The sequence below is a fragment of the Ixodes scapularis genome, unplaced genomic scaffold (genome assembly GCF_016920785.2).
Source record: "Ixodes scapularis isolate PalLabHiFi unplaced genomic scaffold, ASM1692078v2 PGA_scaffold9__187_contigs__length_104089568, whole genome shotgun sequence".
In the NCBI taxonomy this organism is placed as follows: Eukaryota; Metazoa; Arthropoda; class Arachnida; order Ixodida; family Ixodidae; genus Ixodes; species Ixodes scapularis.
The window spans coordinates 63,275,602-63,298,179 of NW_024609884.1; the positions used below are offsets into that span (position 1 = coordinate 63,275,602).

The window sequence follows — 22,578 nt, forward strand, 5'->3', positions numbered from 1 at the left end:
TCGTGTGTTTGCCACGTCCAAAAATGTGGTCCCTCGATTTCCGCTTGATGACGTCATAAAAGTGTCATGCTGTCGCCGGCCGCGATCCTGGCGGCGTCCTAACAGTTGTGGTCTGTGTGGCAGACGCCTGTTCTGCTGCAGGTCGCTCTCTGGTGTGACAGACCACGGAAGATTCGGCAGCCTTAAAGTTAAGACGCCGTGACGACAACAACACTCGCGTTCGCTCGTGCTTTTGGCCGGCATTTCTACGACCGACCGCCAGGATCGCGACATGCAACAGCATGACACTCCGGCTTCTGTGACGTCATTTGTTGCCATTTCGGGACCACTTTTGGTGCATGGGCGGCATAGGACGCTAAACACGCCAATCTAAGACGCGCTCCAGGCACCATCAAGACCGACCATAAGAGATTCTAGAAAAACGTTTCACAGAGCAGCTCACTTTCATCTTGATGTGGTGCCGGTAAGTGCAGCTCAAAAAGGGAAAGTTCCTAATATTGGGAAAAATCATGCGAAGGCTGCAAGCTAGGAAGAGGCCTGCTAGCTGGCGCATATGCTGAAGGCATGACGCCACTAAGGCAGCTCGCCGACAGCGCTGGCAATGAGGCTTGGGGAGAGACGGAGGGCTACACACTGTTCCCTCGATAGCCTTTCACTTTTATTGTTTAATATGTATCTAATAACAATATTGAGCGATGAAGTGCAAAGTGTAAAGTAAATTCAACACTGCAATTTGCTCCACAGATAAGCGTCACTTTGCTTTTCTCCCCCTTTCGACACAAATCTTTCTCACTGTGATTAATTTGACAAAACTATGTCAAATATAAGTGTGCTCATTAAAAGTATTCAATACCGAAGGCTCCAAATATAACTACAATTGTTTTCGAGATCATTACTTTTTATTCATGAACAGTCTGACCTATGTCATACCAGAAAATAATGATGCCGAAATCGCTACTTTCGCTACGCTGATTCTCGACGAAATGCGTTAGCATTTAGTGCAGGTGTTCAGACTCTGCGAAAGATGAGAATTCCAACCTCGCAATGGTCCGCGTACTGTTGTGTTCGGAGAGTCAGTCTGTTCTTCCGGTCGTCGGCGGTTTCGGTTGCAGCCACCACAGCTTCCCTCGATCGCCGCCTACGGTCCGCATACTGTTTGTTGTCTTCGAAGAGCCAATCTTTCCTCCCGGGTGTCGGCGGTTTCGCGCAGACGGCGTCGTCGATCTACCTCAGTTCTACGTTGTCGCGTACGTTGGGCCACCTCCACGACCGCTCCATCTCTTCCTCTTCCACTCCCGTGGCGCGCCATTGGAAGCCTTCCAGAAGTCTTTCCCTCTTCTAAGATGGAAAGTGGATGTAACGAGCGAACGGACCGAGCGAACGTGCACGCGGGAACCGCACCGCGGATTCACGAAACCAGTCAAGTTCAGTCCAGTCCAAACCACGACCGTCCAAACAAAAGACGACTGCATGCACCAGAGCAATAAATGCTAACGCATTTGTTAAAAACAAAAAGCATGATTTAAGTCACGATTTAAATCATGTTTTATTTTCCTTTTCGCCATGGCTAACTCAAAAGTATTCAGGATTACGCTGATGATACGCAGGCCACTTTTCGCCGTTGGTAACATTAAAAAGAAAAACAAATCTGTGGATGATTTTGTTGAGACTCATTACGAGCAACTAGCAGCCCTTACCAAAGATAACTGCGTTCAGGTAGGTTCTTAAAAGATGAATCATTCTCTCGCTCGGCGGCAAGTACAGAGCACGATACAAATCGCCCGAACGCGCGTTCCCTGGTTCTTTTGTGAGTCTCCTAAAGCCGTTTAGTCCTACTTAAGCGAAAAACAGAGCTCTATAACCGACACCGACGAACTTCATGGACGTGCAGCACGCACGCAAGCCATTTTTGGCAGGCTTGCAAATCACCGCTGCTTACTGCACCAGCACCGAATGATTGCTAGCCTGCCAAAGACACCTTTTGGTGCATGCAAGATGGTCGGTGTCGGTTTGTTGCTGTTTGTCGCTCATGTGAGACTAGGACACGGAGCTGAAAGACAGTCATCAAAATTACTAGTGTGGTGCAATATCCACTTGTCGAGTAACCAACATTGGAGGCAAAAAAATGGTGTTGACTATACTAGGTGGTGTATTATGAAAACGCGCGGAGAGTTGACTTCGCGCAAACTGTACAGCGGAGTGCTCACGAGTAGGCATTCTTAGCAAAGCACGCAGCCATACGCACGAGCACTCAAAATGGCACCGGCCACACGCTCTTTTTTGTAAAGGTCTATGGTTGCGCGCTCTTGTGTCGGGCACTCTCCCGCCGGCGCGCAGCCCTAGTTAGCTCCGGTGAAGTGGTAGCCGTGGCATGCAATGATCAAAATACCCCAGAAGTTACAGCTCTACACACAACTATAGGAGACAAAATCACAATAGGGGAGCAGGTGGCTATTGTTCTGGCCATTACCCAGCACCCCCGCTACATCATCACGGACTCTCAAGACGCCCGCCGGGAATGCCTATGTGATCTCATTTGCCCGGAGGTTCACCACATTCTCGACACCCACCAGCCACGTGAAAGGAAGCGGACCATCAGCGTCATCGGGACTCCGTCCCATACTGAGACCGAAGTGAGGGGTAATGCCCAAGCCCATCATTTGGCACGCGAAGAAGCTGACGCCCGTGCCATGGTTTCACGGTACGAACACCCAGATCAGCAACCGGATCCACCCACCCCACTCACCACCTAGAAGAACATTACCACTTACTACCGGGAGCAACGACGCACTCTACCAGCACCTCATCATTCGCTTGACAAAGGGGAACAGGCCAAGTGGCGCCTGCTCCAAACCAGCACTTACCCGACGCCATCCAGACTCAACCTGCTTTACCCCCAGCTCTACCCCTCACCCATATGCCCCAACTGTCAACAGAACCGAGGCACCATCTACCACATGGTCCTGGCCTGCCCGAAGCATCCAAAACACAATACGCAGCACGACTTCAAAACCGCCTCAACTCCTGGGAGACGGCCAATGAGAGCCTCGGACGCGGTGGATCAGCGCCAGCTGGTTATCCTATCCGATGGGGCGTGCAAGGCCAATGAAACCCCGGACAAAGGAACCACCCACGGTGAACTCCCGAAGTCATCCTTGATGACCTCAATAAAGTATAATCTCTCTTTCCCCCACCTTCCACAACGCTTCGGAGTCTCGTGTACCTCGTACGCGCGCGCTGTCAAAGCACGGTGGAAGGCATGGAGCGCATGCTTAAGGGTGGGCGTTACAAAGATACGCCCTGCTGTTCTCATGCTGTCTCTGACTATATATGGACGCGTGTTAGTGATACGAAGAGTTGGCCATCTTTTGTTCTAAAAGAAAGGAAAAGATGACCGCGATAGTGACAGTGCACGAAAGATGCTAACGCTGGTAGAAAGAGGGGAAAAAAATGCTAATTGAGGCTTTGGACAACAGCCGATGCTGTCTTGGCCAAACGTCCACTGCCCTTTCTAGCTTCCTTAAGGCTTAGAGCGTACTCTGTCCACGCGGAGTTTTCGTTCTACTTCGCGGGCTGAGTTGCTAGGCCGGTCTAAGATTGGTTTAACCGACTCGCGAAGAATCCCTTGACGATTCCCACTTACTGCAGACTTCGCATCCAGTTTCGTCACTGTTGTCTCCACAGCCATCAACGCCGCTGCACAGGATCGCAGACGACCGACACATGTTGTTCTTGCACCGGAAGCTGTCAGCCGGACATGACGTGCCTGCGTCGTGAATACAGCGAAAGCATTATTTACGTTGAAAACATTAAAAAGGAAAACTTTATTCGGGTTACATTTTTAGTCTTCTCCAAATCTTTTCAATATGCCATTACAGCGTCGTAAACTTTAAAAGTGCATGGCATGCTACAAACGTGATTTTTCTCAGACCAAATATACAAAATGTCCCCCCCCCCCCCTCAAGGAAAAAAGAAAATCTCTCTATTTTTCTCTCTCTCTCTCTCTCTCTCTCTCTCTATATATATATATATATATATATATATATATATATATATATATATATAAATTGTGACGTGCATACTTCACGATGTCCCCTTCATCGTCTTTCAGCATGTTGGCGGAGGAAGACGAGGCCCGCGTGCGCTTGAACTGAATGCGCGGGCAGAGGCGCGCTGAATGCTTAAACAGTGCGGACATAAAAACGGTCGTCGACTCTTGCTCTTCGTCACAATATATATATATATATATATATATATATATATATATATATATATGTATATATATATACAAAGATGGGCAGTATTTGAAATACGTATTTCAAATACTTTGTGTATCTTGCATTAGTATTTAATTGCAAATTGGGTAATGTATTTGACGTGTGTATTTAAATACTAAAACGTGGGTATTTCAAATACAATTATAATTAAACACAATTTTGTGGGCGAAAATACATCCCTCAAATTTATTGTCATGACTCATTTTGCTCATCCTAAGACGTGTTCAGAGCAGGAAGAAAACTACGTTCTGCACCGAATGCAGAGTCTCACACTCAAGCACAAGCGTTTAGTGACTTTGCGATTACGGTGCTAGTCCAGGGCAAGAATAGTGACGAAATCGACGTTCACAGGCAGACTGGATAAATAAGTGCCTGTAACAGCTTGTGATGCTTTCCAGCCTTATTTCGTTCCATATTTTTGCCTGGAACATTCTAAATGCGCAAGTCGTCCAGATTTTCGTAACTGGTGCGAGTTGCAACAATAAAAAATTCTCTGACTAGTGCTGCGCGTCTTGGTCGTCTCGGTTCTTTGTTGGTCTATACCAAAATGTAATCGATAAAAAAAGCTGCTTGAAGCTCTGTACTTTTTTCACCGATTACGTCCAAGCTGATTACATTTTTTTGTGATTATATTTCTATTACGTTACTAGAGCCTCGCACACTAACTCCCGAGTGTGCGATGCAAAATTAAAATGAGATACCAGAAATCCGTGGCAGGTGCCCTGAAATCGCTGACGCAAATTTTGAGGAATGTATTTGGAAAAGTATTTGGAGGAGATCAAATACATTTGATTGTATTTGTATCTTGTACTTAAATGCTTTTTTGGAAACGTAATTAGATTTGTAATTAAATACATTTTTGACGAAGTATTTTGTATTTTTATTTCGTTACATATTTGCATGTATTTTGCCCATCCCTATATATATATATATATATATATATATATATATATATATATATATATATATATATATATATATATATATATATATATTACAGTGTTTTTTTTATTCCAAAAATAAAATACGCATCGCGAAACGCCCAAATGTAACCCTAGAGATCCGAACGAGATGCCAAAGTTTCAGCACTCACCGTTATCTTCTTCAAGAGTTATGTGACTCTCTTAAATTTTCAACGGGAAAATGGCGGCCGACAGAGCTCTCGAATACACTCAGCTCCATGGCGCCAGGTACCGAAAACAAACAAAAATGGGCCCCATTTTCTCACTGAAACTTTTAGAAAATCACATAACTTTTCAGTCAGGTAAGGGTTAGAGTTTTGCCAACTGGTTCGGACCTCTAGCGCTACATTTGGGCGGAGAATGAGCGTTCGGTGATGCGTAGTTTAATGATGTGGTGAAAAAAAGTAATTCTTTTTTTGTTTGGGACATCCTGTCATTTATAGCATTGTGAAACACATTATTCTGTTCATCTTCAGTTCTATATTCGACAAGCAGCTCTTTCTGCCTTTTTGCAGTTTTACACAGCACTTTTATTGCAAATGGTGTTTGCAATAGAAAATAGCCGCCTCGGTGGCTCCGAGGCGAGAGCGCTGGCCTACGGATATAGCCTTCTATGTGGCGGGTTCGAATCCCGGCCGAGGTGCCCGCTATCTGACGGAGGCTTATGGCGGAGGAGGCGCCGTGTAACCGAGCTTTCGGTTGCACGTCAAAAGATCCCCAGGTGGTCCAAATTAATCCTCAGTCCTCCGCTGGGGCGTGCCAGATGCCCGTCGTTGGTTTGGCACGTAAATCCCCCAAATTTTGTTTGCAATAGAAGTGCTAATGGTGTTTTCACGTGACAATATAAGCGTCGAGAAACATTTAAACAGATATATTGAGTCTGTCTTTTACGTCAGATGACTGTATCCTACCTCCTTTACTTTTACACGAGCTTAGAATATGCGATCTTGTCAAAACGGCCTTTTTGAGGTATTTCAACTTAACCCCAAAAAAAGGTTGACTGTCGGGTTCTGACGAAATTTCTTATAATTATTTTAAAAGACAGGCGGAATGAATGTCTCGTTATCTGACAATGCTCTCTAGACAATTCAGAAGATGGACTGACCCAACAATTTAAAATGAGCAAAAATAATCCGTTTATAAACAAGGTGACAACTCAATCATACATCATTATAAACCCATTGCATGGATTAGCTTCTTAGCACACATTATAAATGACCACTTAATTAGATTTTGTTTTCTAAAACGAATAATACTCCGTAATATTCAGTTCAAATCTCGACGTGGACGATCAAACATTTTTAAGGTAAAAAATAATCTTCTTTGTGGTGTATTTTTGTTTATTTGTGAGCAGTTGAGACGACGGGAAGACGGACCCCGCAAAATCGTCCTAAACGACTCGAATGCATTGACATGTGCGCCTAATCAAGAATTGTTCTTGTCGTATAATTATGTTTTGAATTTTGTAATATATCTTCACTAGAGTATTTTCCTCATTTGAGCAGTTGAGCGAACCGTTCCAATCGAAGTAAATTAGGGAACTGTCGAAAACCAATATGTGGCGGAGCCCGGGTCCGTCTCATTATTTTTCGGCAGTTTCTTAACTTCAACCGATTGGAACGGTTCGTCTACCTGCGCATCTAGATTATGTTCCACTAAGTAGTCATTCTTGCATTGTCCAATAAAGGGATGTCAATACGAATAAATATCACTAAATAAAACTTTTTTTGGGATTCTCCTCGTGTATATGGTATAGCTGATATATTTTGCTGGAAATAACAAATTAAGCCCTATTCCACAGGATAGAGCAGCTAGCATTTCATTTTTGGTGAGGCCGTTTCTGTTCGAAAGGTCAGATTCCTAACCTTATACTTCGCTTTCAAGTATCTATAAACACACAAAAAAACGAAAAAAAACATGTGACTGTGGAGCCGCATGCTGTACCTTTTTTAAACAAATGAGTACAAACACGTTATTTTTAGAAATAATGAGACGAACATAAATCAACAGGACGGACAAGACAATTTCCCTGGAGCAATAGTTTCAAGGTAGCTGCCGGTTAATGACGCTCATAAATGTTGAGCTAACGTTTCTTCCTGTCGTCAGTACCGAATCGCGACTCTAAATAAGGTGGACGTAGAAGATGGATCACATAAAGAAGAACGCTTGTGCACAGCTTACAAAGGTGGCTTGTTTTTGTTGCTGAAATTCGTTTTTTGCTTTGTAGACATAGACGTTTTATTATGATAAACATAATAGCTTCTACTACAAGTGGCACCAAAAATATTTTTGCATCGGGTCTTGCAGGGGAGATAAACTGTGTATTCACGCGACATATACGTATGTCGTGTGACAGGCATGTAGCCAGGGGGGAGGCCCATGGGGCTCGCCCCCCCCCCCCCCCGCCGAAGTCTTCCATTTTGCTGGGACCTCCTCTCCCCCCTCCCCCTCATACAGCATTTTGTCATGGGCGGCCCCCCCCCCCCCCCCCCCCGAAACAAAATTCTGGCTACGCGCCTGTCGTGTGATGTGTCTCGGAGAAAGCCAAGTACATCATAAAGCTGTGAAGAGGAAGAGCCGCGAGAAGGAGGACGCGGTACAGAAAATCCGAGAGAGCGCTCACAATGCGGTGTGGCGTGCAGTTGAGTCAGCGGTGTTTTTTTTTATTATTATTATTCTTGTGAACTTGTTTGTAACCTTCGCGTACTCACCGAACAAAAGCGGAGGATATGAAAACAAGAAAGTAACCCGCAGCTCAACGTCGCTGACGGCAATCCTGGTGAGATACCTGTACAGTGTCCAGTACATCAGGGGTCTACGTATATTGTGTGAGCCAGCCAATGATTTACCGCGGCCATCCGTGGACTCGGCGGTGTAGCAAATATACGAGACGTGGACCACGAGACCTCTAACTCAGTGACCCTCCTCGTTGAGAAAACCTCCGTCTTGTCAATACAGCGCATCGCAAGGGAGTAATGATACAACCGAGATGTAAAGAGAACGGACAGGGGAACCTTCCTCCCCGGGTTACCTTTCACACAAGCGGCGTCTTCTTCGTCGCTGCCGTCTATACAGTCTACGACAGCATTGCAGAAGACGTACTTCGGTAGACACTGTCCATTCTTGCACTGGAACGCGTGCCTGTCGCACTTGATCCCTGCACAAAGGACGAGCTGAGTGTCAGCAGCACACCTGGATTGTTTTTTCGCTTGGCGACATGGCTGTAGAAGAAAGAACCTCGGAATAAACGACCCTGGAAAATAAAAGGCCCCGGAAAGAATGTTCCCAAGTGGAAAGTAGGAAAATATGGTCGCAGGAGGTTAGAAAGAAATAGTCCCCATGGAACCCATTTCGAAAGGGGAGACAGTAACCTCGTAAATTGCCCCATTACAGCAATCACATTATGGTTTTGAGTGCTGCCTTTTTTATGTAAAAAAGTCGGAGATGCTCTTCAACACAATGGCGTAAACATTCTCAGTACAGGCAGAAACGTTAGAATCAAATGGTACGGTCGGCAGCACGCAGGAGGTCCTGAACTGCTCTCGTCCCAGCGGCATACTCCTCACAGAGGTTCTTGAGACGGGGTTGCATTTGTACGAGCGTCGACTTTCTCCTTTCCTTGGGAGGAGCGTCCACTCGGTCTTAGGCACTCTGTATGAGTACGGTCGATTTCTTTGAGCGTAAGGCGTCAATTTCTTTCAACACCGTGGGAAGGCCGGCAATGCTTCCAAACCTCCTACTCCATGCTTCCGGCTAGTAAGTCAAAATGCATCTTCCTGTTGTTGTTGTTGTTTTTTGTTTTTTCTTTGTTGAAAAAATAAATACAGTATCTTAAACCAGACTGTGATTACTGTGTTGGGGCAACTTTGCAAGGTTATACATATTCCACTTCGAAATGGGTTCCGAGGAAAATATTTTTTACTAAACCTTGCGACCAGTTTTTCCTACTTGTCATTTGGAACCCTTATTTCCAAAAGCATTTTTTACGACGCCATTTTTTTTTTGTGGGGATAATTTTTTTAACCCTAACTAGACAACTCGCCACAGACGCGATCAGATGGTTGTGTCACCACAGAGTGAATCTGGAAGGCGAAGTCCCCTCACGGACCTCCGTTTGTCCTCCCTGGCCAAGAGATTTCACTTCAGCGTTCCTGGCGGTTTCTGGGAGAAAGCTCCTAGCCCATCACCATCGGACATTGGTGACTCCAGCGAAATCGACGCCACGTAGTGGCAATGCCGAGAACCTTCCCAAAACAGAAATTTCTCCACTGTCGTCTATTTTCAGTGCTTGGTTGTCGTGTGCAACATGGCTTCTTGTACTTTTTAATCAAACGCCACTAAAGAAACATGGCTCAGTGATATCGCAAGAAAATAAGCAATAAGCAAGGACGTGGATACAGCTTAATAGTTTGCAACGTCCTTCATCCGTGAGAAAATACAATGATATCGCAACCTAGGTTCCAGTTTGAAACTTGAAGTAAAAACCGTCGACAGGAGGATATTTATCAGAACAAACCAAGAAAACTATTTCCACTCAAGTGGTTTTAAGAACAAATAAATACAAATGAATCATAAGAACTATCCGTTTTTCACATGCTATTAAAATATCCGAACCTTGGGAATTTAAAATGTTCGTCACTACGGATGTCATAGCACGTTGTCAAATGTAATCACAATGACACGACGATGGGCGTGCTAGCTTATTCTCTCGCCTGCCCAAATCAAACTTAAGCGAAGACCTAAACTTTCCGAATTAGTCTACTACTCTGTAAAATTGACTGTGCTAACGAGTCAGGCGAAATGTGAAAATTGCACAACAATATTGGGACTCTCCGTTTCGTTAAACATCAATTTAAATGCGAACGAATACACACATTCATGGGATCTCACGTGGTTATCTCTAGGTTCCATTTCAATAATATCTTCGAAATAAGATAAGCCATAAGACGAAGCACGCCTACCTTACAACGCTATTGCACATCTTCACCGAATTTTCATGCCAACGTCTAGTCGAATGGCTTTTCGCCTCCTCCTCAGGGTCCTCAACATCACTACTACAATTGCGCATTCGTTTGCTGACGAAAGGGATTCTCCTCGGTATTGTAATCCTGCAGATCCGGTATGACCAGGGAATTAAATGGAGGGGATCGGCTCTACACTATGCGATAGGTTTGAAGTATCAAAGTACAGACATCGCGAGAAGCAACGCTTTCTCTATCTCAAGGTAAACATTGATGAGCTCTTTTGCTGTCCCTTTTTTTGTTTTGTTTCGTCAATCCCTGTGACCACAGACACAGCGCCGGTGACGGCTGTAACGGGTAGTTAGCACCACCAAATGACTTGTACTTGGCCAGAAATGTTTACGAAGGTATTGTTGAGCTTGCTGTACATAATCGATTTCTTGAAACGTGAAGCTGTTCGAAGCGCATCGAACAACACGAACAAGAAACCGCTCTTTGACCCATTAGAGGAGTTGATTTACAATAGCCCCACACAATGTTGAGGGGCTCGGGGGTCTCTATATCTTCCAGCTCGCAAAATTTGGGTTTAGAGGAACTAGTCACGAAGCCAGCAACTCCTAGATAACAAAGCCGTAGTGCTGAATGAGATGTCGTCATCAGCGAAGGCCAACGCTGGGCACAGAGTGGATACGAGGATTGCGTCAACGTTCGGCTCAAACTCGACTCGAAGCCGAGCGCTAACGCAGCACTCGTTTCTAACCTGTGTCCAGCGTTGGACTTCGCTCGTGACGCAAAAACGTCAGCACTACGGCCTTCTCTTCTCGGCGGTGTTACACAAGTCCAGTCGTCATAGGTCAACTGGTCATAGGTGAACTCGTCCGGTAGGCCAACTCGTCACTGGTCATTTCGTACAAGGAATTCTTGTCACGCCGGAATACTCGTCACAGGGATCACTCGCCGTAGCACTTAATTTTTTTTTTAAATATAAAATTCGACGTGTGATTTTTTTTTCGCAAAAAATCAAGTTAACTGGGTTTTGTAATATGACTAGTTAGTGTCTGAAAGAGTGAGTTACCATCTACAATTTAAGTTGCAAACAAAATAATTATTTTGTTTTCTACCTGTGAGTTGAAAACAAAATAATTATTTTGTTTTCAACTCACAGGTGACCAAAAGATAAAAATAACTTTTGGTCACCTCATAGCCTGTCACTATATTTGTCTATATATTTATGTATATTTATTTTTAGTTTAAGAAAAATTATTGCTTTAGTAGTTTTGGTTTTCTGATTGCTTCTCCTTGATGTTTCTACTGCTTCTACTGACTTATTATATGATGTTTTTGGTGCTGTGTCTCTTTGGCTGTTTCTGTTTAATTTTTTTTTTTGTTTTGTACGAGTTGGTGCATTAAAAAAAACGCCGTTTCAAGGCACCCGAAAAAAAAAAGAATAACGATTTACAGTCCTTGCAGAATTTTATATTGCTTTGAAATAAAGCAGATATGAAATACAATTACTCGTGATCATGCAGAATTTGCATACCGCTAAACAGAACCCAAGGATTAGGCGTGGAGCTTTGGAGAAGAACTCTTGTCGTGTAAGCCCACGCGATAAGCGCATTTTAGGCTTCTCGCTCGCGCCCCTGACTTGCATAGCACGTGAAACAACGTATTGTTATTTTTTTTCTCAATATGAAGGATTATTATATTAGCAGTCTTCACAACTGGCATGACAAATTTAAAGACAAGTATGTCATAGAACGAACTTTGTCTTTATTGAACTTATGCAGATCATACAAATGTGTTAAATAGCTAGCTCGACGCTGCTTTAAATATTCCGAAGTGTGCTGATTTCGGAAACGATTTCGAATATCAAGAAGCCTTCGATATCAAGTGGAATTCGATGCGGAAGGTCGTTTTATTATCTCTAGTTGAAAAAAAGCTGAGAAAAGAAGTTGAAAAACGACAAGTAAAGAATGAGCCCACTGTCATTTTCGAGCCTTAAAATAATGTATATATCTTGCGGATTTTCTTCATGCTGTGGCGTACCCTTGTAGAGCGGGCTGTTTGATCCCCATGATAAGTATGGGTGCCACTAACGGCCACAATACTGACGGACTCGTGCAATGTTATCGATTGCATTGCAGTAGTTGTTAACCCTATTCAATGCTAGAACTGCATTTTTTTTGGTAGGTGTGTAAAACATTTCGTAGTGGAGTGATACGAACATTTCTGGTCTTAAAGCAGCGAAGCGGGCTGTGGAGTGTTCGTTAGTTTGAATTTTCCTGAACGTAGTTATACCACTTACGAACATCCTAAACCTAATTATAAGTCGAAATCAAATTTTTCTCACTAGTTAAAAAGAAAAAAAAATATCGAAATAATTTCCGGCTTTGGGATTCTTTCGTGTGAGTCAAGGTTGACGCTGATTCCACCAGAACACAAATGACTTTGCGACCAGTATTCCGGTGACGAACGGCCCCCTGTAACGACCTAGATCCAGAAGGCCGGTGGGACCAGTTGTCCAGTGACCTGCAGTTTTCAAGTGACGGGTGGGAATGCGATGACGGTTCCTACAGAATTGAATGCCCCCGAAATAAACCAAAGATCTATCTTCCGCAAAGCTGCGTGAATAGAGTTAAAGATAAAACAAAACTTTTTTACCGCACTTCTTTTTAGGCTTTCAACGTCACTCTCTCGTAGTGAGGGGAGAAAGTTCCTAGCGTGAAAGAAGTTCTTTGCTTTCATATTTCAGCTTGATTATATTCTGCAATGCCAGAAAACTGTTATTTTTCGTATGCTGAACGACGAGACGGGACCTCCTTTCGTTCGCCATTTTGCCTGACTAGCGCGCCTCCTTTAGGTCGCTGGAGTCGCCCATAAAAGAGGGCGCACCATTGGACGAGCTCCCTCTGTCTACTGGACGTCAGCGTAGGACTTGGGCACAGAGAAGAGGAAAGAAGCGTCTGAACAAGGTCAGCCAAGGTGGCAAAAGTTTGTTCGGGGTTCTCGTGTCTCCCGTCAAGAGCACGCAAGGGCGGATGCAGGAATTTCCTGAGAGGGGGGGGGGGGGGGGGGGTCAGGTGTTGGTCAGCGTACCATAAGTTTAGGAACCCCCTCCCCCTCTCCCTCGTTTCACGCCCTAAATTTTACACATGCAGAAATCAAGAGGGGGTCAGGACATCCGGACCCCCCCTCTAAATCCGCCCCTAGGAGGTCTGCATACTGACTGAGGGCTAGTCGACTCGAGCCTTGCAGTGTGCGTGCGTATAAAGATGGCCCTTCGAGTGGCTCTCAAAGGCCCTCTACAACCACTATAGTCGGTTACAAGTCAAGGAGGTAGAAGAAGCTCCTCCCACAAGTGTGATGCGCCCGTTTCAAACCCATCCGCAGTCGAAAAAATAGTTCGCTGGAAACATCCCTTGTTCCGCTTCAATTAATAGATATTGGCTACAGAGTGATGCCAACTTGTCTCCGACCCCCACTTTTTAAGAAAGCGACCTTTGCATTCATCAGAGAGGGAACTGAGCCCCTGAAAGTGGCCTTTCTATCCAACGGAGGGGGAACTTAACCCCCCAAAGGTCGTATTTCTTTCCATCGGAGGGGGAAAACTCTAATCTTCCTCTCGTGGCTTCAACAATGCTAAGTCAAAGTCGAAAGAAAAAGCAAATATTTACAGGAAGGCAAAACCCTTTCCCGCGTTGGCCACGACGTCACGGAAACGATGGGACGATACTGGATGCGGAGGTGGCGGAGGGATATATGAATCCCTTTGAGGGGCATTTGCCGCTACCTTGTTGACCTGTAACTTACTATAGACATGTTTGAAAGTAAACATTTGAGAAACATATTTTTGGTTGGGAAAACAATTATTGAAAGACAACAACCTGGCACATTCAAGGACGCCAGGAAACATAAATAGGTGTTGGGCTTTGCCAACAGTCTATGTCAACGGGCTTGACCGTATCGCTGAAGGAAAATAAAAAATACTGCTCCTCATTGGCCATCGCAATAGTCATCCCTGAAGAAGAGCCGAGTATAGGCCTCGAAACATAGGGTAGTGATTAGATCGGGCCGGATTTTTAGGCCCTACCCAACTCGGCCCGATAAAGCCTTAGCCCGAACCCGGCATGAACCCAAAGTGGGCTTTCTAAACGTAAGCTCGCGCCCGACCTTACCAAAAACAAATTTGATACGAACCCGGTTCGAGCCCGAGTACTCTTTTCGACACGAATCCAACCCGAACCCGGCCCGAATCACGCCGAACCAGACCCGAACGCGGCCCGAGCCCGACTCTGTTTTCTATTAGTTCTATCTTCGTTTTATATGCCACCGTTCATATTGAACGAGAATTTCCAATCTCGGAAGTTAAACACATTTGTTTCAAAGGACTACACAGCATACTTGGGTAGTAATTCAATTACTGTGATTGAATTACTGCAATTTAACTAATTTTATTGGTAATTTTGGAATTGTAAATCATTTCTTTTGCCTAAAAAGAATTGTAATTGTAATTTAGTTAATTTCAGCTTAAGTAATTGCACAATTTCAGGCACAATTACAATTACTTTTGTAAAACTTTGCGGCGCTGACGGAACCTCTCTGAAAGCCTCAGTGCTCGCACAAGCGGCCTAGCTCTCGGTGAAACACTCACATACACGGACAACATAAATAGCTTCTCATTGTTTATTTTGTTGCTTACTTTGCGGGCTGAGAGACAATCCCCGTTGGAGCCTACCTTTATGGCGCCATGTAGCGCCGTCTGCAGTGCGAGCAGAAAACAATAGCATAAATATACCAAAATATTGAAAGAAAATATTGACCTTCAGCTATCAGCCGAGGTTGGGAATTTTAATTGTCTATCAAGTTATTTTTCTTTCTTTTTGGCAGTATTTTTACGTCCCTCTTCCAGTAATGTCGCATATGTGTATATTTGTGGTATTTTCAAGTTTATTGTCTGTTGTTTTCACTTTGGATATTATTTGCATAAGCACTTTGGAGACTGACCTCGCACCCGGGAATATTGTCACCAATGATTCGGGAGCCCCGATTCGGCGCCTATATATTTCTGATCCATCATAGTTTCAACTCAATGTAAACAATTTACAATACCATAATGCTTGTATGTAAATGTGGTCGTATTAGCGCGTGTGGATTTTACTTTTATATTAACACTTGCAAAATATTCCTATATGACTAAATGTCACATTTTTATTTTCCTGGCTAACAAACGTCTGCCAACCCAATTTTTTCTGTAGCAATGTGGCGTCTTCCAGCATAAGAACTAATTTATTATTATTTATTAAAAATATAAGAACGTAGTACTTGATTGCCCTATACTCTCAAGTTCTATCATGAATTTAACGAAATTCATAAAAGGAAAGTAAAACACGTAAACATTGGGGTAAGGAATGAAAGAATACGCTGCATTCTTTGCAACTTGTTTAAAGTTATATGGCCCACGTCGGGGGGGTTGCTCTCAGAAATAAGTAATTGTAAAGCAATTCCATTACTTTTGAAAAGTAATTTGTAATTGTAATTAATTACTTTTCACATAGTAGTAATTGTAGTTGTAGGTAAACTACTTTTGAAGCAGAGTAATTGTAATTATAATTAAATTACATTTTGGAAATAATTTACCCATGTATGCTGCACAGCCATTTTATTTACTCGGGCTGTTTCTAGAACGACGATACGTGTTTCAGATAATTATCTTTGTTTCGCCATTGATGCAAAGTAACGAATAGGCAGAAAATGTGATGTTTGGGCGTTTTATAGTATCGTATATTAAGCCTGGAGGTCAACGCGATCGATTAATTTTAGAAGTATTCGGCTAATCGGTAGCGAATAATCCGGTTAAATTTTTTAGTTGTTCAGCCCGCTGCAACGGCGCATGAATATTTCAACGAACAACACGCTTAAACAAAATGGTATGGGCTTTCCCACGGGACGCGTGGGGAGCTATACTGAGTTCCACATCGGCGAGTTGATCGGCGAGTTTGTCTCCTGCCGCAACTGGAAAGCGCCACGCCTCATGCGATTGCAACTGCTATCAAGATTGTGACGTCGGCTCACAGTTGCGTGACCGGTATATTTGTGACTTTCCCGAGCGTTCGCTAACACGGCAGGCGTGGTGCTGACCAATCGCTGCGGGCGGTAATCCCGCTGCGACCAACCAACACCTCCTGGAGCAACTCGCTGATGTCGAACTTAGCCCCCATGGGCGGAAGATGGGGTAGGATGGAGCTGAGAATGCACTCTAAAAAAAGCCCGTGCATATACTTTCCCGCACAACACTCAGGGAGCCAATCACTGCAACTTACGGAGGCAGCTCAGCGAATGACGATGATGAAACATATGTTGAGATCAAAAAACGTACTCCGAGTTGTGACATTAAGCAATGCAAAACGTCACGCGTGGATGCTTAATGTCACAACTCAGACTGTGTTTTTTGGCCTAAACATATGTTTCGGCATCGTCATTCGCTGAGCTGCCTATGTAAGTTGCGATGATTGGTTCTCCCAGTGTTTTGCAGAAAAGTAGACCCACGGGCATTTTTTACAGTGTAGAACCTAATGGCCCGAAGCAAAATATCCGGATTGGCGCTTTTTATGTTAAAACAAACTTTCCGCTACTTGTTTGGGTTTTCGAATATAAACTATATTTACCCAAATTCCAAAATATTTGGCAAGATCGGGTCGTGGGGTCTCGACGCCTCCAAAGAGGCCCGACTCGAGCTCGACGCAGTTCGTGATAAATCGGCCCGAACAAACTCGAACCCGAACAGTGCTCCCATATATTGGCCCGAGCCCGCGCAGATCTCTAACGTAGGGTTCCTATTTTTAGTGATTGGTTGGTTGTCGTTCTTTATTTATTTATCCTAGACATTCTGCGCCATTTCAAGGCGTGTGCCAGAAATGTGAGCGAACCTTCGACACACTTGTTCCATGGCGAGGCGGCGCCCGTTCAGACATATCTCTCTTCTTTCGCCGTTGACTTGTGCAAGTGAAGTAGGTCGCGCAGATACGGTGTTTTGACGGCCGATGCTGGCGGGTACGACAAATGTCGGCCCGTGGGTAAGGCTTTTTCGCGAAGCGCGTGGCGCGGGACAATTGTCCCGGTGCTGTACTTATCCCATGTATCATTGTTTGACATAGCTGCCTCCCATTAATCGAATTTTTAATAAACAGGAGCGGAAATCCACTCCGTGTCTGTTCGATGCCTTAATGATTTATTATGGTTCGAACACGTAGTCACTGGATGGTCCTTGTGTGGTCCGCTTGCTTAGTCACCGACCACGTAAGAGCCGGCTTGCCGACAGGTGTAGATATATTTTCCACAGTGCATACTGCCCCGCAATGCGTTCGGAAAGCCAAACGTGGTTGTTTTTTACGCTTAGCTATTGATAAGAGTGAGAGATGTATGTATCCGTTCAAGGATACCACAGTCGCAAACAGGGGCCCACACCTTTTCGACATAGACCAGACAACCAATGGAGCGCAATGCGCATGTCCAAACATTAAAGTTGGCACTAAAAGAGATTATCACACGTGATCGACGGCCGGCGGTGAAATCACCGCAAGCGGCGCCGCGTTGTCTCAAACACCAGGGCGAGAGTGGTGGGGCGGTTCACACCTTTCTTTCTCGGGGGTGCTTCTGCTGATGGAAGCGCATTCGGAATTTGCGTTGCCCCACCGTCATCGTATCCGTAAATGTAACAGGCTAAATTTACACCTAGCTTAGTGCAACGCCACAATGGGTCAGGAGGCCACGTGACGTGCACCAGGCCACGCCGGCTCACATGACATCACGGTGTTACGCGACTCACCGTGCGAAGTAGTGATGTAACGTGGCGTCACGTCACGTGACCACGTCGAGTGACATCGGGTCGGGTGAGAGCATGAGTGTATCCATCTCTATTTATCACTTACCTTTGTAGCAACGCGCTTCGTCGCTTCCATCCGGACATTCCCACTTGCCATTACAGACGGAAGCCTTAGACTTGCAGGTTCCGTCGTCACATTGAAAGGACATGGGTGGGCAGCCTTGAAATGGGACAGAAGTACGATGCATTACGATGCGCACACTCAACAAATCCCGAAGGCATCGAAAGGTGGTAGGTAGAACTCTAAACTATCTCAAGCCCCTTGATGTGTTTGTGTTTGTCTTGCAAGTAGCGTCAAATACGCCCGCGCACGAGACCCGTGCCTCTTCTGGCCCTTAGAAGCAACTCGCGGCACATCATTGAAATGACCTATCCAGACTGCGTTGTATAGGGGGTATTCTCAGGCGGCCATGACTGAGTTCCTGGCTACTGAGCGCGTGCTGACGGCGAGCTTCCACGGTGCTTTTGTAACATGCATTCTACGCCATCAAGATTGGCGGTCTTGGCTGCCTATACGTGTGAGCTCGTTCTGATCATACTCTACGAGCAGCGCACTCAAATATGACGTTCAGTAACTACCTGCTAGCGGGACGCTATGTCGTTCTTCCAGCCCTAGCTCGTGGTACCTGTCATGGGGTTCACACAACCACGACTACTTGATCACTTCCGCATCATCAAGAGATGCATGTAAAGCATAGGATTCCTTATATATTATTTATTTACCGTAGACATGCTGCGCCAACTCACGGCGTCTGTCAGAAATGTGAGCGAACCTTCGACACACTTGTTTCACTTCAGTCACTCCTGGTTCTGGCGCCCCTTCGCGGAGTGAAGAGCGGATTTTGCTCGCGTTGATCCGGTCTGACTTCTCGTTCCTAGGTCGCGGTTACATAACAATGTTGCACTGTAAAATTTCTCGCACAAAAGCATTGATTTCACTCTGAAATATATTTTATATCAATGATTTCATCAGTATGCAATGCCCTCTATTAAAAACAGATTCGAGATTAATATATTGAGTTTGTTTTTCACGCGGAAAGTAGTTTAACAAATCCTTGGCAACTAAGCCGACTGCTCTATAACGCCGCCACATCCGACGTTCGTTTGGCCTTTAATAATAATGGGTTAATTCCGTGGTACCTTAGTAGTACCAGGACACAAGGTGAGCTTCGAGTTTTTGAGCATGCACACGCGGTCAACAGATCTTTCGTTGAATTACCTAAGCACCAGGGGGTGCTATGAATGTAGGTATAAACGCTGCACGCGCTCGCCTTGCATGAATGAAAGATTCCAAGTAAATATTACAAAAAAGGCGTTGGCGAATGCACATGCAGCGTGACAGTTGTTGTACTTTTTTTTCTTTTTTTTTGCTCTTCAGAACAGTTACTGCTGCAATTGCTAGTACGTGCAGAGCGGGTAACTTCACTCGCAGCATGCTCCTTCGTGCTTCTGTAAATTAGGTCTATCGGCTACGGGATGTTGCAGTGGCTCCCTCGTATGGTTCCTATTTGTGACGTCGCAACCATAATTATCAATAGTCAACGACCATTTCGGTGGTAAGCGTAAAAAGCACGGTGGAAGCTTGGAGTCATGGCGTTCTTAAACCAACAGCGTCAAAGTAGACAGTCTCACGTTCCTCTTATTTTCATTGATGGAAATTAAATTCATCATACTCTAAACGTAATAATGAGTGCTTGGCCAATCCTGGAAGGCCGACAACAGCGGCACTTTCGGTCGCGCACGTCGCCGATACACATCCACGTGGCACTGCAAATGTCAGCCGGCTCGGGCTTTGATCATGATGCTAGATGCCCGATAGCTGCGACATCATCGCCGCGATTTCAAGATTGAAGAAAAGCGTTGGTCGTGCCTCGCACCGCACTCGCTGTTTTTACGCCAGCTACCGTCAACCAGAGCCGTTTCTACTGGCTGTCTCGGCTGACTCCGCTGTTCAGCGCCACCAGGCCCAGTAACACTGACTGCGGCCACTCGGAGAACACTCGTTTCAGCGGTAAAAAGAACCACTCGGCAGGCCGTTCCCAGTGGAGCGGGAACCTACTGTCTTGTGGCCATGGCACAATAATAGTTGTTGGGGCTTGTAAGAAAAGCGAAGAGCGAATTTTATTAAGGGGCTTTAGGGGGGCAACAATTCTCGGGCTGCTTTCAGGGGCTTTCGAGACAATGTACGCAGATGAATGGTTCCTAGTAAACTACTCTCAACGTTTCTGCAGGTGAACTGTTTGCGAACTTTACTAGGTTATGTTTTGTTAATGGTAACAAAACGAATGAACATCTTAGAATTTGATAACAACAGTTCGTAGTGAGTTTTTGCAAGCCAGATAGAGGAGCAGATTGAAGAATGAATTAGTGAAGAAAGAAAGCGACGTTGTCGCCTCCAGGTATGGTTGAACGTACCCGAAGAGAGGAATAGTGAGGGATCAAAGTAATTACATGCTTTACTCTGAAAATATTCCTCGCCCCATTCATTATCAGGCACGTGCTAAAAGGGCCGTGCAACGATATTTGGGTTGAGATTTTTCTTACTTTACACGAGCTTACTGGTAATAGCGGGACCCAAGTATATTCGCGAGCCACTCCACTGTCTAAGAGGCTACATTTTTGCGGTGTAATTTCACTGATAAAAGCGTACGTCTTCTTCAGTCTCTTCAAGAAACTTGACGACGTATCATGGGGTAGTCAAATGCGGCTCATAGATTATACATTATACGACATGAGCACTCGATTTGGGCTCGTGACAATCAATGCCTCGACGAGCATTGGAGGAGTGGCTCGTGTCCAATAGCTGCAATAACAAGAATAGCTGAAATCTAGCAAGGTGAGAACTTTAAACTATGTGTGCTTTTCCAACCCCGTCGCGTGGCTACGATGAACATTAGCGGCATATAATCATCACCACATCACGTGGTCGCTTGTTCAGTCTGCGAGTGTGTGTGAAGGGTGCTCGTTTAACTTTAAATTTTTTGCTGCGACTACCTTTGCACGATGAAAAAAAATAACGCGTGTTTTGTGGCTTATAAACGTCGACACATAATTATAAGCGATATTTTATGAAAATACAAAAAATCATTGCCCCAAACTTTCAACCGAAGTCAACAAACGATGATTTCCTTTCATGCTAGATATATCTTCACCGATAAACCTTACTCAGGATATACCACCTCTATGCAATTTAGACACTTTAAGCAGGCTGTTAAAGTAATGCACCCTTTCTTTGACACACAACAAATGCGAAATATTGCTTGAAGCATTCTCGTCGATTACAACCATCGGGATGTTAGTGCCTCCACTAAATTAAAACGACTAACCTTTTGAAACATGATTGGTGGGAGCCCATTTACGACAATATGTTAGGTTTTGCTGCACAGTCATGTTTTTTTTTTTTTGAGTGAAACAGTTCTGGGCTGTGTTATGAGATATAAATAAATCTCTGCCTATGTCATTTCTCCTTCATCATAGAGCACGCAGAGTAGACAGTACTTCGATGTACGGTAGCCAATTGAGGAACGATGGTGCCGGCAAAACGTTTTGAGAGGCAAACTGGAGTTTCTCTTTTGAAGATTGAACACGACGTCCGCGTACGAGAAGTCGTGCAAAGTGTGTCATCGTACACCTCATTTGTGGCCCAAAACGATGTTTGATCGAGTGATTCGCAGACCTCCCTCCGTAGACTGCAGTTATTCGTCATCCGCGCGAACGTTTGCCTTCGTATATCATCAAGGCACACAGAATAAAACCTCGTGAGCATTGCAGGACGCTTGTACACTTACCCGACAATTCCGATATGCTACGTATCTGAATTACCCGAAATTTTGCGGAAACAAAATCTATGTGTATAAACAACAAGGAAGTGTCTAAGGCGCCAATGACTTTTAGAAATCATAATATTTTCGAGGTTGACATCCAGACACTCTAAAAAGCGCTCGTGCGTCCACTTTCCCGCAGGGCGTGCGAAGAGCCAACCACATATACGCTCTGCGGAGTCGGAAGTTCCGCGTATGGCGGAAAATATGTTTAGACCTAAACTTGAAGTGTCCGATAGGGGCATGACGGAACCACGTGAAACATGATGCGTAATGTCGCATCGCGGACTTCAGTTTTAAGTCTAGACATAATTTCGGCCTTATCATTCACCCAGCTCCACCCTTGGATTCCAGTGATTAGCTCTCCAAGCGCTTTGCGATAAGGCAAACTCACGGCCTTGTTAGTGTGTCTCCACTGCCCGTGGGGCTCGAAAGGCACACGAGCGAGGACGTACTGTGTTTTTTGCAGCCGGACTCGTCACTGCCATCGGCGCAGTTCTTCATGCCGTCGCAAACGAAGTACCACGAGATGCACTGACCGTTCCTGCACTGGAACGTGTCGCTGAGGCAGCCTGGACAGAAGATCACGTGGACGTTACCACACCGAGCGCTGCATCCCAATCCTTTGTAACGCAGCACCAACAGAAGGCAGACTCTTAGGTTGTGTGACGTTCA

The 22,578-nt window shown here is 44.9% G+C and overlaps 1 protein-coding gene across 1 annotated transcript in view; it reads right to left on the bottom strand.

Moving 5' to 3' along the window:
- LOC8032041 (low-density lipoprotein receptor 1) overlaps positions 1 to 22,578 on the bottom strand; it is a 43,104-nt gene that overhangs the window by 5,944 nt on the left and 14,582 nt on the right. Inside the window, exons 3-6 of the mRNA XM_040220797.2 lie at positions 22,359 to 22,475; positions 18,129 to 18,242; positions 8,271 to 8,396; positions 3,644 to 3,766 (exon numbers count right to left, since the gene is read on the bottom strand). Of these exons, the coding sequence (XP_040076731.2) occupies positions 3,644 to 3,766; positions 8,271 to 8,396; positions 18,129 to 18,242; positions 22,359 to 22,475 (480 nt within the window). The remainder of the gene's footprint in view (positions 1 to 3,643; positions 3,767 to 8,270; positions 8,397 to 18,128; positions 18,243 to 22,358; positions 22,476 to 22,578) is intronic.